Raw genomic sequence first — 19,027 nt, 5'->3', positions numbered from 1 at the left:
AGAGGGGATCAAATCTAGGCCAAGTTATGCTGGACAAGCCAGCGCTGAAGCGCATCCTGGCCTGGGCTGGGAGAAAAGTGTGCTTTTTGTGTGATTGGTCTGTCCAGAAGGAGGTCTTATTGTATACCTGCAAAAAAGCACCCCTTGCATTTGCTTTGCACCATTCTCTCTTGCCTTTAAGGACCTCCTTACCACTCCAAGCTCCTATGTGACTTAATTTCTTCATAAAACCTCCCCAAGTCACTATAACTCCATAGTGATTCCATCTACTCTTAAATTCATACAATTCACTTATCTAATCATAGTGCTATAGTTTTGTGTTGTTTGGGAGTTGTTTGGGCTGCTATTTAATTTGTATTTTGTTTTAACTTTATGTGAGTATGTTCTAAGCCTCACCTAGCTTGTAAACTCAAGACAAACATATTTTTTGGATCCCTCCAGATTTCCCAGAATAGTGTCAAACACACAGCAAATGACCAATAAACATCTGTGTAACAGATCATGTACACAAATAACATCCCAATCAAGAGTCAGTCTCAGGAAAACATACTGGTACAGCAGATGGAGCAGGAAGGAAAGGCAGCTTTAGAAACTGGACCAAGCACAAAGGCCTTTTTTTAAAACATATTCATTTGGCTTCGTTGGGTCTTAGTTGAGGTACATGAGATCTTTAGTTGCAGCATGTGGGATCTAGTTTCCTGACCAAGGATCAAACCCAGGCCACCTGCACTGGGAACACAGACTCTTAGCCACTGGACCACCAGGGAAGTCCCCACACAAAGGCCTCTTGTGTAAAAAATCTGAAGGGTCTAAAGAGACCACCAAGACCACATCAGTGTCTCGATTTTTATCTTCTTTTCTCTCTTTCTAGATATGGAAATAGGGTTCCTTTCCAGACAGGATCTGCAGATCCTAGCAACTGCTGTCAGAGTTAGGGACCAGCATCATTCATTTCCTTATCCAGCAACTAATAATATAAATGCTTAAAATTTACGTATTTGTCAAAATGATAGCTAACTGGTTTGATTATCCTATTGGCTTGCATTTCTCTCTGTCATCCAAAGGACAAGCTGCTGCAGTATCAACTGGTGCTTTAAATGCTAGAGTAAGATTTGCCACAAAGTTATTTTCGGAAATATTCTTCTGTGCCTTTTTCTAAGAGTGTTTCAATGGCCAGAAGTTTTTTCTTTTTTTTTTTATTCTCCTGTCTCGGCTTTACCTGACCTTAAAATCTGTCAAGGGCAGATGTAGTTCACCGCCTGTTCTAGAAGATTTCCACCGGTCAGATTGCTTTCCCTTTCTGTGGCTGCTTGGCAGACTACCTCCCTCTTCATGAGGTTGCATCTTTACAGGATCTGCTGATCCTGCAATTGCCCTTGGGGTCATTGATTGCTGCTTTAGCAATAACAAGGCCTATAGCCTTAATTTTTATTACTCCTGGTCTACATTTCCCTTTTTAAAAGAATCATGCACATTGCAAATCATTTGGCTAGTTGTAGCTAGAAGGCTTTGAATTTTGCAAGCCAACCAGAGAAGCCAAAAAGGGTAAAATTCAGTATAAACTAGATAGTATCTGGTTTCAAATGCAGTTTCCACAAAGGACCCCTTTTAGGTGACAAACAAATTCAATTATATGTCTTTTGTGCTATATTCTCAATTTTTAAGCCCTAATTTTACCATCCCATAACCATAGCTAGGCTCTTCTGGCTCATCTTTCTTATCAGTTTAGCTTTTTTTTTTTCGTTTAGAATGTGTCTTCTCTGTTAGTTATTCGACAGGGAACCGGCAACCTTAACGAGATAAGAACGTGAAGCAGGTTCTGCGGCTGCATTGCAGTGTTACTGGAATAGTTTTTCATTCTGTACAGCATCTTTCTCCACCCACCAAATGGGAGATCGTACCATCTGTTCCTCATGGTGATGGGGTATTAGGATATATCCAGAAAAATCTATAAATCACCTTGCAGAGGGGGCCTACATTGTGGTTGTCACCATCGGTTGTCATCATCGAGTAGGAACGCATCAGACAAAAAACATCGGCTCTGGAATTTGTGGGAAAGATATGCTTCACTAATGGAAGCAAAAAGAAATTTCTATCGTTAAAACACATAATCAGCCTAAGCTAAAACAATCACAGAAAATTCCATGAGAAACACTAAGCGGCATGGCCCCCCTCAACTTCGACCGCAGTGGTGGGCGGAGCTTGGCGTTTGACCACGCCCCCTGCGCCAGGTCCCCGAGGGGCGCCGCCCACCCCTCCTAGGACCTTGGCGCTGAGCGAAGCCGGTTTTGCCCCTCCTTCCCTGGAGGAGCGCCGAGGGACAGTTCTTGCGCCTGCGCCCTGCGTCAGTGGGCGCCAGGCGACCGTCTCCGCCCCCGCCCGAGGGCCCTTGTGCGCCTGCGCGGTCACTCTCCCGCCCTCTCGCGGCGCTCGGCTGAGTCAGTCAGTCCGTCGGAGTCAGTCCTCGGAGTAGGAGAGGCGAGGCGACTTGGGAGAGCCAGCTGCCGGATTATTTTCTCTCCCCTCCCTGTCTCCCGTCCCACATCTCTCTTCAGCCCTCTCCCGCCTTCGCTCGCGCAGCCATGGCGGAGCCGTCGGCAGCCACTCAGTCGCCGTCCGTCTCCTCGTCGTCCTCCGGGGCCGAGTCCTCTGCGCCGGGTGGTGGCAGCGGGAGCCCGGGAGCCTGCCCCGCCCTGGGGACGAAGAGCTGCGGCTCCTCCTGTGCGGGTGAGGCGCGCCGGGGGACCCCGACCTCGGGAGGCGGGCCCGAGGGGCTCAGGGACGGCGCGTCATCCTCGCGTCCTGGAGGCTTCAGCCCCCGGGAAGGAGCGTCTGGAAAGTGGGCTGGGGGAGGGGGTGACAGGTCCCGCAGGCGGTGAGGAAATAACGGGGTGTGGGGGAAACAGACTGGGGGAGGGGAGGTATCCCCGCGGGTGGGCGTCAACGCCGAGACGGGGCCGGTGGGCGCCAAATCCGCCCTCCGAACCGGGGTGATTTAGTGGAGGATTAGAGACTGAGAGGATCGGGGCAGGTTGGTGGTAGGAGAAATGCCCTGTTAGGATTTTGAGGGGATGGCGGTGAAAGGGTTGGGTTGCACTGTAGGTTTGCAGACAGGTGTTGACAGAACCAGCCGTTCATGGTTGTCTTCCAGAAAATATGGGGTGTTTTTTTTTTTTTTCTTTCGGTTGCCCGTGGGGAGGATGAGGAAGTTTAATGGAAACACTGAAGCCGTTTTCTGTTCTGTTTTCATCCGCCTTTAATAATTTTTTTGTGGCCAGACTCGAATGCCCGATTTTTCAGAGGCTCGGAGGTAGAAGGAGGCGTGATGAGAATAGCTCAGGGAAGATTTGGGAGGGAGCTGCTGACGGTCCAAGATGGATCCGTGGCTGCATCTGCAACACAGCCTGCTCTTCACTGGCGCGGCGTGGGGGTGGGGACACGAGGTTAGCAGCTTATATTCTAGAAGAGAATAGAGTCATGCCAAGCAGTCGACATGTTTTAATTCCATGCTTTTTGTCGGCTATTATTGATCAAAGTATAACAAAAAGGGGTGTTTCCCGCAGAAAGAGGGGAGGGGGAGAAAATTCAGACAAAGCAGGGGCTGGTGGAACCCCCTTCTCCTCGAATCTTTATGAAAGACTAGGAGGGAAGCTGCAGGCCGCTTTTAGTTTCCATTGTATACTCGTCTGCCTGCTGGTGGGAGCTGGCTGGCAAGCTCCCCTCGAGCGGAGATCTGCAGTGCAGATGTCTTCTTGAGGGGGAAAAAAAAAAAGCACCGTGAGCAGGTGGTGGTGGTTCTTAAAGGAACTCAGTCTTTGCAGAAGAAGAAAAGCTTTTTGTCGAAGGACCATAAGCTCGGGGGAGTACAGATAATTTTGCTCTTTATTTAGCTACCTTAAAGAATTTTGAGACGTTTTAAAATGCTTCATTGTCTCCTTTGCGAGAATCTTGTGTTGATTCTCTAAATAACAAAATTTATCTTAGCTTTAAATATATTCTCTAGGTGTTTTTCAAACAGTGGATTTCCACGTAAATGCTTTGGTACCCGTTCGGATTTTCCAGTGTGGTTATGGACATTTCATCAGAGGAGGCTTCTGCAAGGCCAAGATGAGCTGTCCAGATAAAGGAATGAGGCAGCAAATTTAGAACCCCTGTCCCCTTTAAACCACTACCATTTCTCCTCCAAATTTTTGTGTTCTGGGCAAAGATCCAGATGAACAGCAGCTTCCTTATATACTTAGCAACTTGGTGTTTTGGCTTTAATCACTTGTCATTGGTTACTCTTATGTTGTTGGCCCTTTTGTGCATACCTTTTGATTTTCTTGATTTTAAATTTTTGATACACTTGAAATATAGATACTTTTGCCACCTTGAACTCTTATCCACTGCAAATATGTATTAATATTGTATAAAAATCATTAATACAGTTTTAGTGAGTTCAATGCAAGATTCTCATTTGTCAGGTCACTACTTGAAAAGTTTAGCTTAAGACACTGTAGTGTATGGTCAAAATTTCATTGCCAAAGCTCTTCCTCTTTGCTACATGTTTTCTCCATCTCTCAGAGGAAATGTCTCAGGCTTTTGCACCATGAAAAGAAGATGAAGTTTGTTCTTACAAAATTTGACTCGTAAAATGGATTCTTTAAAAATTTACTTTGATTGTTTTAAAAATCTGTAAATGTTAACATCAACCTTTAGCTTCATTTTCGTTCACCAAGCTTCTCTTGATTTTAGAAACTTTCAAAAAAAAATAAGAGTTTTTTATAAAAAGAAAAGTAAGTGGTCACTTGGTGCCTGCAGGAAACTCTTGACCTCCCTGTTTAGTAACAAATTTTAAAATTTGGTTTCTGATTAAAAGTGATCAGTGATAGCACTCTCATCCAGGGTTTTCAGTGCTGGTGCGGCTGGCGGCGATGTGTGCTTGGAGAAGGTCAGAAGCCAGGATTGGCTTTCCAGATTTCTGCCTTTGGAGAAGAACAGAGATTTCAAAGGCAGAAATTTGAGGTTGAGGTGAAAGATACATAAATAATTAGTGTTCTTTTTAGGGTGAAGTTTGCCTTATTAGTTATCAAGTATAGATACCTGTCTATTGCCTGAACTTTAAAAGTGGTTTTAATAGTTTACTGTTATAGCCTTTGAAATTGTTTAACTTGCTAGAGACTGTTCTTTATTATTGCTCTGAAAATCATGGTGCCAAAATAAAGCTACATTTCTTGTATCTGTTCATGGAAGTTAGCTCAAAGCAAAAACAGCTTGGACAACTAAACACACACACACACAAGTTTTTGCTTTAATTACTTCTTTCCTCACTCATGAAACTGAGTTGTTCCATGTACTTTTTATGGCTTCATTTTTACAGTTTGTTCTAACATATCAATCACACGATTATGTAATTTGTATTTTCAGTCTTAACTCTTAAGTAAAAAAAGAACTCTGACTATCTATTCAACACTGAAGTCTGTATTGTACACATGTCAGATTAGCAGTGAGTGTGTAATATGGTGATAAACACACAGACTTGAGTCCCAGAGATACCTGTATTTCAGTCCTGTCTATGCTTATTGACCATATGACCTTGTGCACATCCTAAGCCTCAGGAATGTGACCTAGACAAATTTACTGCCCTTAAATCCTAACTTTCATTGAATAACAATACCTAGTATTTGATACATCTGTTTTTAGGTTTAAAATACATAGATGCAAAGAACAATTGAATAAGAAGTGGGAAATCATAAATCTTCCTCACAGTAAAGGATGCTCTTATACTTTGTTCTTCTTTTGAATCGGTTTTTTCAGCTTTGACCCCTCATATTTATAAGAGCTGCCACTCCTTTCACTCAGCTGACCTGTTAAGGAAGTTGGGGGTGAAGCCAAGATGTTTCATAGGTCGCTTGGCATCAGTATGCTAAGATATTTTCTGCAGCATGCTGACCATACGTATAGTTATGCTACATTATAAAACTCCTGTCAGTGGAAGCAAGAGGACAGGAAAGGGCAAGAATGGTCATGTAGTATGGTTCACAAACGCTTGTTGATTTGAATGGTTTTTATTCCCCGGGAATAGAAGATACCTTTTAATGCTGTTTTCTTTTAGAGCCAGATTCACAAATAATTTAACCACTCTGATCAAACAAACCAGTCCACCTATATTTAACACTTACACCTTCCTTAAATTGAAATCTCTAAGGAATTGTTTATGTAGTACCTGGTAAGAGCATCGGTGTTTCTATTTTTATTATTTTAGAGATGGTCTGTAAACAAAATGAAACTCATATTATCTCTTTTGTTGTATTCTGTGGTGGTGGTGTTGTCCAGTCCCTCATTCGTGTGCAACTGTTTTCTGTGATGAGGAAATTATATGTCCTTACTGTACTGATAACAGTAGTCACCTGTTTAATCCTATGCAGTTTATAAGCATCTGTAAATGAAGCTTGGTAGTGAAGGAATTGGTGATGTGTCATTGAAGGGCAGAGGGAACATTAAAGTTTCCAGTTTTGTGTGAGCCAAGACATTGTTCTGTAGAAGGGCACTTCTCTTTAGCCATAAACCTAGAACTACCGTTTTTGTAATTCTGAGCTGAATTACAAAAGCTCCAAGTAAATGATTAACTATGTGTATTTGTTATATGTACATACCTTATAGTCTGTGTCCAACTTTATTGTTAATGATGAATTTATAACTGCCTCCTTAACTGTACAGATTTATGAAATAAATATAAATTTTGTAGTATAACTTTTTAGATTAAAATTACCAAGTTGATATTATGTTCATATGATTTAAGTCATTAAGGAGTTGCACAGGAGACTGAAGTTTTATCCCGTTTATTTATAACAGCTCTTCTAGAATTATTTTGGATCGTTGGTATGTTATAGGTGTTTTTGAAAAAGTATACATTGGAGAAGGAAATGGCAACCCACTCCAGTGTTCTTGCCTGGAGAATCCCAGGGACGGGGGAGCCTGGTGGGCTGCTGCCTATGGGGTCACACAGAGTCGGACACGACTGAAGTGACTTAGCAGCTTAGCAGCATGTATAGTAAATGGGCTTCCCAGGTGGCGCTGTGCTGTGTTGTGCTTAGTAACTCAATAGTGTCGGTTCGGTTCAGACTCTTTGCAACTCCATGGACCGTAGCCTGCCAGGCTCCTCCATCCATGGGATTTTCAGCAAGAATGCCGGAGTGGGTTTCCATGCCCTCCTCCAGGGGATCTTCCCAACCCAGAGACTGAACCTAGGAGGTCTCCCACATTGCAAGCAATGGATTCTTTACCGTCTAAGCCACAGGGAATTCCCCAGGTGGCACTAGTGGTAAAGAACCCACCTGCCAATGCAGGGCACTTAAGAGGTGCTGGTTCTATCCCTGGGTTGGGAAAATCCACTGGAGAAGAGACGGCAGCCTACTCCAGTATACTTGCCTGGAGAATCCCATGGACAGAGGAGCCTGGCAGGCTACAGTCCGTGGGGTTGAAAAGAGTCAAACACAACTGAAGCGACCTAGCACGCTCGCATGTATATTAAGTAAAATTAGCTGTAATCAGTATTGCTTATGATTGCATCATTGCAGTGTTTTATTACATATCTGTGACTAGTAACATCTGTTACTAGAGTGGGACATGTTTCTCTGTAATACTGCAATTTCAGAGAAAATCCCTTTATTTCTTACTTTTCTTTTTTTGGTTGCGCTCCACCACTTGCAGGAATCTTAGTTCCTCAACCCATGCCTTGGGTGAACCCATGCTAGGGCAGTGAAAGCACTGAATCTTAACCAGTGGACCACCGGGGAACTCCTGCAGAAAATCCCTTTAAATACTTTATAGGATTTGTGTTTCTGTTTTACATTTTATGATGGGGTGGGTAATTGTTAGCAGTTAGCTTCTTCTTGCGGAGAAGGCAATGGCAGGCCACTCCAGTACTCTTGCCTGGAAAATCCCATGGATGGAGGAGACTGGTGGGCTGCAGTCCATGGGGTCGCTAAGGGTCGGACACGACTGAGCAACTTCACTTTCACTTTTCACTTTCACACATTGGAGAAGGAAATGGCAACCCACTCCAGTGTTCTTGCCTGGAGAATCCCAGGGACAGCGCAGCCTGATGGGCTGCCGTCTATGGGGTCGCACAGAGTCGGACACGACTGAAGTGACTTAGCAGCAGCAGCAGCTTCCTCTTGTGATGGTCTCTTTAAATTTCAAATAAATATTCTTATCTATTTTTTCCAGTCTATTGGTTCAGTTTTCCTCATAAGCACATCATCATAACCTGGGGGTGGAGGTGTGGTGGTGGAGGCAGGAGCTCTCTGACTTCTTCCTCACTGGCAGTTTGCCCTTGAGGATATACTGAAAGGTATTCTGAAAAACATTTTTAGCAAAACTAATACGGAGCCACCTGAAAGCATTTCAACAGTGGGCATTGTCTTCATTTTACATAAAAGGCAGAAATACTTGATTTATGTCTTATACTTGTGTATTGCTTTATGGTTTCATTTATGCAATACATTAACTTAATTCAACAAATATTTAAGCATACATCAAGCATTGTGGCTATGAAGTTAAAGGTAGGATAAAACAGGGATTAAGGGTCCAACTCAGTTCTTTCAAATACGTATACTGCCTCTTTCAAATTTGAAACAACATGTGATAAAAATAGTTCTGTCACCCTCTTAAATTCAGTTATTGGTTAACCAAGTTCAGTTAACTTAGAAACCTTCACTTCTGGTCCCATGGTTTCTAAACCAGGTGGCTTTTTGCTCCACTTTTCTACAGAAACTTCTCTCATCAGATACACCAGTTATTTTCCTTGTTATTAAATCCAATGGTTACTTCACTTTCTCATGTTATTTATTTTTTAACCTCACTGTGAGGCGTGCGGGATCTTGGCTTCCTGACCAGGGATTGAACCCACGCTCCCTGCTTTGGAAGCATGGAGTCTTAACCACTGGACTGCCAGAGAAGTCTCTCTTGCTCGTTTTAAATGTGCTTGATTCCTCTCTTTCCTTTATGCTGCAGTCAGCAAATCTTACAGATTCTACAGTGACTACCAGTTTTCCCACGCTCCATCGCTGCTACCCTGGTCCAGGCTATTGTCATAGCTCTCCTGAATTACTGCAGTTGCCTCCTAACTGATCTCCAGACTTTCTCTCTTGGCTCTCCAGTCTTTTCTCCACACAGCAGCTGGTGTGAGTCTGTGAAAAATGTAAGTCAGATCATTTCACTCATTGGCATATGCTCTAGTCACTTCTGATCACACTCAGATTAAATGCTGAAGTCCTTAGAAAGTTCATGAAGCCCTGTAATATCTGGCCCCAGCCTGCCCCTTGCTCACCTAGCTTTAGCCGCACTGATCTTGTTATTTTTCACACCAGGAATACCTCTCTCAGTGTTTTACTTGCTGTTCACTGCCTAGAATGCTCTTCCCTCGTACATTCGCACAGCTCTTCGCTTTCTCACCTCCCTTAGATCTTTGCCTGGCTACCTTATCAAAATTGCATAAGAGAAAAACACCTTATAGGCTTTTCCTGCTTTATTTTTCTTATCACTTGTCATAATCTGTCTTACAGTATTTGACTTATTTATTTTGTATATTGTCTGTCTGCCACAAAATAGACGTTTCACCAAAGTGGAGATTTTTGCTGTTTTATTCACTGCTCTATCTCTGATGCCTGTCAGAACCTGGCACAAAGCAGGCCTTCGTATTTTTTCAATGAGAGCAAAGACTATCGTTATGGAATGGATGAGTAGATGGAGAACCTCTACTCCCAGGAAAAGGATGCATATAAATGAAGTATTGCATGAACTTTCACAGATTCATGAACTACTATAAAATCTACTCATAAACCTCAGGTTAAGAAAATTTTGTTTTTGAAAATCAAATTGTAAACTTTGCAAAACCTTCTGCATATGGAAATTGATATATTCATTTTGGTGCTGAGGGGAGACTTTTCATATAAGTGCATAATACTATATCCAAATATACTGTATGTTTAAGATTGTCTTCTTTTACTACTTACTTCTGGACTCTAGTATTTTCCACTAATGACTTTAAATCCAGAAAATTATAACCACTTGAATGCCACATTTTGATGTATTAGAGATTCACTTCTATTAAGTACTCAATAGTAAGCTAGTATGATGTGGCAGAATTTTAAAATGTGTTAAAATAAGTCTGATTTCCATCTTCTAACAGAATCTGAGATTTTGATTTAATATGTTTTAAACATTATTTGCTGAAGAGTAAAATATTCCTAACAACAGTAAATACAGCACTACTTAGAAGTTGGGTTATTAAAACATTTGTAACCAGTTTACTATTTTTATGCTTCATTTTGTTTCTTTGTCAGACTTTCTAATTTTGTTTCTTTTGCAAGAAGAGTTCTGCTTATTTTTCCTCTCAGATTGCATATGCATTTACTCTACATATGTACAAAGAAAGCTTTCCAGCTCTTTAATGTTGTAACAGAGTGAGCATCTTGACTTCTCCTAGAGTGAAATGCATAGCTACTACATTAGTAGGGCTGATATCCAAACTCAAAGTCTGTTTCTGAAATAACAATTTAAACTCTTGCTAAGGCTCTGTAACGTTCAAGCCTCCATATCCTGTGTCTTCTGCTGTATGCTGACCATCATATTCTGTGCCTTATGAAAGATACAGGGACATGTAAAATTATCCTTAGCCATAAGGTGCTTCCAGTCCAATTGGAATTTGTCCAATAGCAAATAAGTTGAATGGATATTAGATCTTATTTAGTTTATTGAACATTGTTAATTGGTCTATTTTTACAGTAGTTATGTTAGCTCTAGTAAATTAAAATTATTAAAAATTAGCCTGCCAGTTTATGTAGATTCTGCCCCATGCCTTAAGTGAGGGAAATGCTTAGTAACTTGCTTCCAAAGAGTACAGTATAGAAGGGTGGGGAAAAGTACTACCATGGAGAAACTTGGCAAACTCTACCTCAGTCAGGGGATCAAAGTTAACATCATCGCTGATAAATCATATTAATAGTACATACCTTGATATGGTATGACAAGGCAGCCCTTCACCTCAGTGAAGGGTTACCCCTCAGTGGTAATCCTCCCTAAATCTCATAACTTCAGTCTAACAATGAGAAGAACATCAGACAAACCCAAATTGTGGGACAGTTTGTGAAATACTTGAGCAGTCCTTCTCAAAATTGTCAAGATCATCAAAGTAAAGAAAGCCTGAGAAATTATCATAATCCAAAGGAGGCTAAAGAGACATGATGACAAAATGTGATGTGGTTTCCTAGATGGGATCTTGAAACAGGGAGGGTGCATTAGGGAATAGTTACTGAAATCTCAGGGAAGTATGGGCTTTAGTTATTAGTAATGTATCAATATTAGTTCATTCAGTTCAGTTCAGTTCAGTCGCTCAGTCGTGTCCAACTCTTTGCGACTGTGACAAATTTACCAATACCACCATACTAATATAACATGTTAACAACAGCAGAAACAGTGCTGAATAAAGGCAACAATCTTTTCTGTAAATATAAAATTTTCTAAAATAATTTTTTAATAAGAGAAAGCTTTAATCATGAAAGAGAAATTGTTTTGGGAAAGGCAAGTAGGTACGAGTAATGCAGTGGAGGTCTAGTGAGCACAAAAAGGTTTTAAAAAAGGAAAACATGGCATAATGTTTGGGGAGAAAATCAGTCTGCCTGTCCCTGGAGCTCTGATGGGGGAGAGGACAGTAATTGGCTCAGTTTAGCAGTTTTTACTGACATGCCATCAAGAATTGTGGTCATGAAAAACCAGACAAAGATGACACAAAAAAATAAAACCACAGGCCAATATCACTGATGAACATAGATGCAAAAATCCTCAACAAAATTCTAGCAAACAGAATGCAGCAACACGTTAAAAAGCTCATACACCATGATCAAGTTGGGTTTATTCCAGGGATGCAGGGATTCTTCAATATATGCAAATCAGTCAGTGTGATACACCATATTAACAAATTGAAAGATAAAAACCATATGATACTCTCAATAGATGCAGAAAAAGCCTTTGACAAAATTTAGCACACATTTATGATTAAAACTCTTCTAAAAAATGGGCCCAGGAGGAACCTTACTCAACATAGTAAAGGCCATATATGGTAAGCCCACAGCAAACGTTATTCTCAGTGGTGAAAGCTGAAAGGATTCCCCCTAAGATCAGGAACAAGACAAGGGTGTCCACTCACTACTATTATTCAACATAGTTTTGGAAGTCCTAGCTACAGCAATCAGAGAAGAAAAATAAAAGGAATCCAGATTGGAAAAGAAGAAATAAAGCTCTCACTGTTTGCAGATAGTGTACATAGAAAACCCTAAAGATACTATCAGCAAATTACTAGAGCTAATCCGTGAATTTAGCAAAGTTGCAGGATGCAAAATGAATACACAGAAATCACTTAAATTCCTATATACTGACGATGAAAAGTCAGAGAAATTAAGGAATCAATCCCATTCACCATTGCAACAAAAAGGATAAAATATCTAGGAATAAACCTGCCTATGGTATGGACCTAAGAGAAGCAGAAGATATTAAGAGGTGGCAAGAATTCACAGAAAAACTGTACAAAAAAGATCTTCACGACCAAGATAATCACGATGGTGTGATTACTCACCTAGAGCCAGACATCTTGGAATGTGAAGTCAAGTGGGCCTTAGAAAGCATCACTACGAACAAAGCTAGTGAAGGTGATGGAATTCCAGTTGAGCTATTTCAAATCCTGAAAGATGATGCTGTGAAAGTGCTGCACTCAATATGCCAGTAAATTTGGAAAACTTAGCTGTGGCCACAGGACTGGAAAAGGTCAGGTTTCATTCCAATCCCAAAGAAAGGCAATGCCAAAGAATGCTCAAACTACCACACAGTTGCACTCATCTCACACACTAGTAAAGTCATGCTCAAAATTCTCCAAGCCAGGCTTCAGCAATACGTGAACCATGAATTTCCAGATGTTCAAGTTGGTTTTAGAAAAGGCAGAGGAACTAGAGATCAAATTGCCAACATCTGCTGGATCATGGAAAAAGCAAGAGAGATCCAGAAGAACATCTATTTCTGCTTTATTGACTATGCCAAAGCCTTTGACTGTGTGGATCACCACAAACTGTGGAAAATTCTGAAAGAGATGGAAATACCAGACCACCTGACCCGCCTCTTGAGAAACCTGTATGCAGGTCAGGAAGCAACAGTTAGAACTGGACATGGAACAACAGACTGGTTCCAAATAGGAAAAGGAGTACGTCAAGGCTGTGTACTGTCACCCTGCTTATTTAACTTATATGCAGAATACATCATGAGGAACACTAGGCTGGAAGAAGCACAAGCTGGAATCAAGATGCCAGGAGAAATATCAATAACCTCAGATATGCAGATGACACTACGTTTATGGCAGAAAGTGAAGAGGAACTAAAAAGCCTCTTGATGAAAGTGAAAGAGGAGAGTGAAAAAGTTGGCTTAAAGCTCAACATTCAGAAAACTAAGATCATGGCATCTGGTCCCATCACTTCATGGGAAATAGATGGGGAAACAGTGTTAGACTATTTTTTTGGGCTCCAAAATCACTGCAGGTACTGATTGCAGCCATGAAATTAAAAGACACTTACACCTTGGAAGGAAAATTACGACCAACCTAGGTAGTGTATTAAAAAGCAGAGACTTTACTCTGACAACCAAGGTCCGTCTGGTCAAGGCTATGGTTTTTCCAGTGGTCATGTATGGATGTGAGAGTTGGACTGGGAAGAAAGCTGATCGCCGAAGAATTGATGCTTTTGAACTGTGGTGTTGGAGAAGACTCTTGAGAGTCCCTTGGAGTGCAAGGAGATCCAACCAGTCCATTCTAAAGGAGATCAATCCAGGGTGTTCATTGGAAGGACTGATGCTAAAGCTGAAACTCCAATACTTTGGCCACCTCATGCGAAGAGTTAACTCACTGGAAAAGACTCTGATGCTGGGAGGGTTTGGGCGCAGTAGGAGAAGGGGATGACAGAGAATAAGATGGCTGGATGGCGTCACCGACTCGATGGACGTGAGTTTGAGTGAACTCCGGGAGTTGGTGATGGACAGGGAGGCCTGGCGTGCTGTGATTCATGGAGTCAGAGAGTCAGACACGACTGAGCGACTGAGCTGAACTGAAGGAGACAAAGGACGTGTATACAGAAAATTATAAGATACTGATGAAAGAAATCAAAGACAACATAAACAGAGATATTCCATGTTCCTGGCTAGGAAGAATCAATATTGTGAAAATGACTGTACTGCCAAATGCCATCTACAGATTCATTGCTAGCCCTATCAAATCACCAATGGCATTTTCCCCAGAACTAGAACAAAAAATTTCACAATTCATATGAAAGCACAAAAGACCCCAAATAGCTAAAACAGTCTTGAGAAAGAAGAATGGAGCTGGAGGAATCAACCTTCCTGACTTCAGCTTGTGCTACAAAGCTACAGTCATCAAGACAGTATGGTACTGGCACAAAAACGGAAATATAGACCAATGGAACAAGATAGAAAGCCCAGGAATAAACCCACGCACCTGTAGGTACCTTATTTTTGACAAAGGAGGCAAGAATATACAGTGGGGCAAAGTTAGCCTCTTCAGTTAGTGGTACTGGGAAAACTGAACAGCTCCATCAACACTTTCTAACAGTATACACAAAGGTAAGCTCAAAATGGATTAAAAATCTAAATGTAAGACCAGAAATTATAAAACTCTTAGAGGAAAACATAGGCAGAACACTCGACATAAATCAAAGCAAGATCCTCTAGGACCCACCTCCTAGAGTAATGGAAATAAAAACAAAAGTAAACCCTAATTAAATTTAAAAGCTTTTACACACCAAAGGAAACTATAAACAAGGTGAAAAGACAAACTTTAGAATGGGAGAAAATAATAGCAAATGAAACAACTGACAACGGATTAATTCCCAAAATACTCAAGCAGTTCATACAACTCAAAATACCAGAAAAACAAACAACACAATCAAAAAGTGGAGGAAAGACCTAAACAGACATTTCTCCAAAGATGTACAGATGGCTAACAAACACATGAAAAGGTGCTCAACACTGCTCATTATTAGAGAAATGCAAATCAAAACTACAATGTATGGAGAGAGTAACACGGAAACTTACATTACCATATGTAAAATAGATAGTCAATGGGAATTTGCTCTATGTTTCAGGGAACTCAAACAGGTTCTCTGTGTCAACGTGGAGGGGTGGGATGGGGAGGGAAATGGAAGGGAGGTTCAAGAGGGACAAGTATGGCTGATTGATACTGATGTTTGACAGAAAACAACAAAATTCTGTAAAGCAGTTGTCCTTCAATGAAAAAATAAGAAAAGAACTGTGGTCATGAGAAAGAGTGGAAAGAATGCCTTTTGTGTGTGGGGGAGCTCAGCTAAAAAGCAGAAAGGGTAGCTAAATGATAAAAGCTGTTTGTTTGTTTTTGGCTGTGCTGGGTCTTCATTTCTGCACGAGGGCTTTCTCCAGCTGAGGCCGGCGGGGGCTGCTCTCTGTTGAGGTGCAGCCGCTTCTTGTTGGGGAGCACAGACATCATCCCGGTTGTGGCGCAGGGACAGTTCCGCGGCATGTGGAATCTTCCTGAACCAGCTATCGAACCTGTGTCCCCTGCATTGGCAGGTGGATTCTTACCTCTTCACGACCAGAGAAGTCCAAAAATAATTTGTTTTAAACTTAGAATAAGAAAAGATGTTTGAAAGAACTGATTAATTTCTCATCTTCATTATACTAATTTTAGATAAAATTTCAAACACTTCATTTTTCTTTATGTACTAGAAGTTTTAATAATCTATAGAAACTAGCACAAAGGAAAAAGCTTTGATGTTACAGAAGTCATTCTACAAAGTTGCTCCCAGAATAACTTATTTCTCTGCTGGTATTGAAGGAACAGTTACCACCAAAATAAGTAATTCAGTGAAACTTTTTACTGCAGTTTAGAAAATTCAAACAATCAGGTTTATTAGTGTATTTTCCTCCTATCTAAATCAAAAGTTGACTCTCACATCCAATCCAAAGCTTTTTCTGTCTTTCTCTCTCCCCCAGCAATCCACCTAACACAGGCTTGGTAAGAATTTGGAAACCTCCACTACCGTGCCTTTTTCCTATTTTTCCTCCCTATTTTTCCACTGCTTACCTACTCAGTGTGCTGCTGAAGGGAAAGGTTAAGAGGTTTGGGGACAGGATCTTATCGTCTTCATTCGATGGAGTTTTAAAACATAAATTGAGAGAGGAGGGGAGTATAAATGCAGGGTTGTTAAGGTTTGTTTGAAATTAAGAGATCAGCAACCTAAAATAATCACATAAATAGAAACCTCATGGTAACCGCAAACCAAAAATCTTTAATAGATACAAACCCGAAAGAGAAAGGAGGGAACTCCCTGGCAGTCCAACAGTTAGGACTCTGGGCTTTCACTGCTGAGAGCCTGGGTTCAAACTCTAGTTGGACAACTAAGATCCTGCCAGCCGAGAGGTGCAGCCCAAAAAAAGGAAAGAGAGAGAAAAAGGAATCCAAACATAAGGATTGGCTCTCTTTGATGACTAAAAAGAGTCATTAAATCACAAGGGAAGAAAACAAATAGACAAAGACAAATACTGTATGTTATCACTTGTATGTGAAATCTAACAAAAATGAATATAACAAAACAGACTCAGAGAACAAGCTAATGGTTACCAGTCAGGAAAGGGAAAGGCGTGGGCAAAATATAGGAGTAGATGAAGAGGAACAAACTACTATGAATAAAATAAATAAGCTACAAGGATATATCATACAGCACAAGGAATATAACCAATTTTAAAAATAACCCTATCATTGCTAAGCTAAGTCACTTCAGTCGTGTCTGACTCTGTGCGATCCCATAGAAGGAAGCCGACCAGGCTCCCCCATCCCTGGGATTCTCCAGGCAAGAACACCAGAGTGGGCTGCCATTTCCTTCTCCTTATCATTACTGTTACTTTATTTTGGCCACCACTCATGATATGTGGGATCCTAGTTCCCTAACGAGTGATCTTAACCCCCTTCAGTGGAAGCACAGAGTCTTAACCACTGGACTGCCAGGAAAGTCCCTAAAATAACTTTAAATGAAGTATAATCTATAAAAATTTTGAACCAGTGACACTAAATCCTTAATTAATAAAACTAACCCATGAGAAATAAGATTCAATAAATAATAAAATAATCATAGGGCTTAAAAATATATAGATAGATGAAAGAGAGCATCGGGGCTCTTTTCTCATTACTTAAAATTATTTACTCAAAATCATTTATTCAAAAAGTACCCTATCATGATAAAGATGCACATGTATGCAGAAGATATATGTGAAAATTTAAATAAAATTAATTCATGAAATGTTAATGGAAACAAAGCAGTATTTCTAAATGTTAAGTGTATTACTTTGTATAATTTGATCCTGAGGTCATATGTAATTAAATTAATAAACTGAATGTCATAAATATAACCACCACAAAAATATGTATACATAAACTTGATGAGTATATTTTCAGATAAGTAGCACATACGTTACAGACGAGCAAAAGAGACAAGTGATTTGACTGGTAGACAGATAGAGAAGAAGCACTGGCTTTTAAAAAACATTCAGGTTTAAATCTTGATTCTGACATTTATAAGCTTCAGTTTTTGTAAGGATTTGATTTAATATGTATACAAATACTTAATTCAGTGTCTATCATAGACACTTGGGACTCTAAGTGAAATGAAGCTATTTTCAAAGAGAAGGTTTTTGTTTGTTTGTTGTAGTTTTGACAGTTTGTTGCAGCTTAAATTATTATGAAGATTGAAAATCCAGTGGTGTAAAGACTAGTAAGATTATTTACTGAACGGTTTCATTGAGAGACCTGCTGCTGCTGCTGCTGCTGCTGCTGCTAAGTCGCTTCAGTCGTGTTCGACTCTGTGCGACCCCATAGACAGAAGCCCACCAGGCTCCCCCGTCCCCCTGGATTCTCCAGGCAAGAACACTGGAGTGGGTTGCCATTTCCTTCTCCAATGCATGAAAGTGAAAAGTGAAAGTGAAGTTGCTCAGTCGTGTCCGACTCTTCGCGACCCCGTGGACTGCAGCCTACCAGGCTCCTCCATCCATGGGATTTTCCAGGCAAGAGTACTGGAATGGGGTGCCATTGCCTTCTCCTGCTAGAGATCCTATCTTAGGTGTCCTTTTTCTCCCTCTAAGGTAACTAATCCGTTTCATGTAGGTGGGAAACACAGGTATGTGTTAGGAATTATAAGAAAAATGTATGTTCATAATAGAAAATTTAGTAAACAAAAATATAAGGAAAATTAAAAATCAATGGGTAGCATATCCTTTCATCTTGTACTTGTAACAATAATCTCTTGAAATAATACATGTTCCTCATATTCAAAAACTCAAGCAAGAAAAAAAAACTCATAATCCCTCTACAGAGAGTAAATATCATTATCCATTTTTCTTCTTAAATGATTTTGTATTTTTTACCGAAATGGGGTCACAGTATTTAAATTACTTTTGTAATGCTCTTTTTTATTCATTGTATTATCAGCATCATTTAGTATGAATAAATTCTCATCAACAGTACAATTTTTAATGAATAATATCCCATTGTATGGATATACTAAAACCTATTTAAGCAGTTCCTAGTAACTTTTATTAAATTTCCTTAATGTTTGTGATGAACAGTCTTTTAACTACATAGAGGCACAGATTTATTCTTTTACTTATAAATCTGATTATATATTGGAATTAGGTTTCATCAGGTCCACTTGTGGTCTTTTATCTCTTATCTTCTAGCAACTTCCTGGACCTTTTTCCTGCAAATGTTGCTTCTTTTTCATATTCAGTCTTTTCCCTTCTACTTGCACCTTTCTCTATATAAATAAACTTGTCATTTCTATTCCTTAAAAATCTCTCTTTCAACTCTCCCTCTCCCTCTCACTGGTGCCCAGTTTTTAGTCCTTCTCTTTATCATCCATACTTTGCACACTTGCTTTTAGTGCTTTTTAAACTTCCACTGACTCCT

At 40.4% G+C, this 19,027-nt stretch overlaps 1 protein-coding gene across 1 annotated transcript in view; it reads left to right on the top strand.

Annotated features, from left to right (window-relative positions):
• The first annotated feature begins 2,430 nt into the window (after nt 1–2,430).
• Nucleotides 2,431–19,027, top strand: part of LOC129548837 (reticulon-3) — a 64,083-nt gene continuing 47,486 nt past the window's right edge. Inside the window, exon 1 of the mRNA XM_055415688.2 lies at nt 2,431–2,727. Coding sequence (XP_055271663.1) covers nt 2,583–2,727 — 145 coding nt within the window. The 5' untranslated portion in view covers nt 2,431–2,582. The remainder of the gene's footprint in view (nt 2,728–19,027) is intronic.

This window comes from Moschus berezovskii, chromosome 25 (genome assembly GCF_049115385.1).
Source record: "Moschus berezovskii isolate FMDL1 chromosome 25, NW_MosBer_1.0, whole genome shotgun sequence".
NCBI classification, from domain to species: domain Eukaryota; kingdom Metazoa; phylum Chordata; class Mammalia; order Artiodactyla; family Moschidae; genus Moschus; species Moschus berezovskii.
Note: the sequence above shows the minus strand (reverse complement) of the source record. Positions and strands in the feature narration are given on the sequence as shown.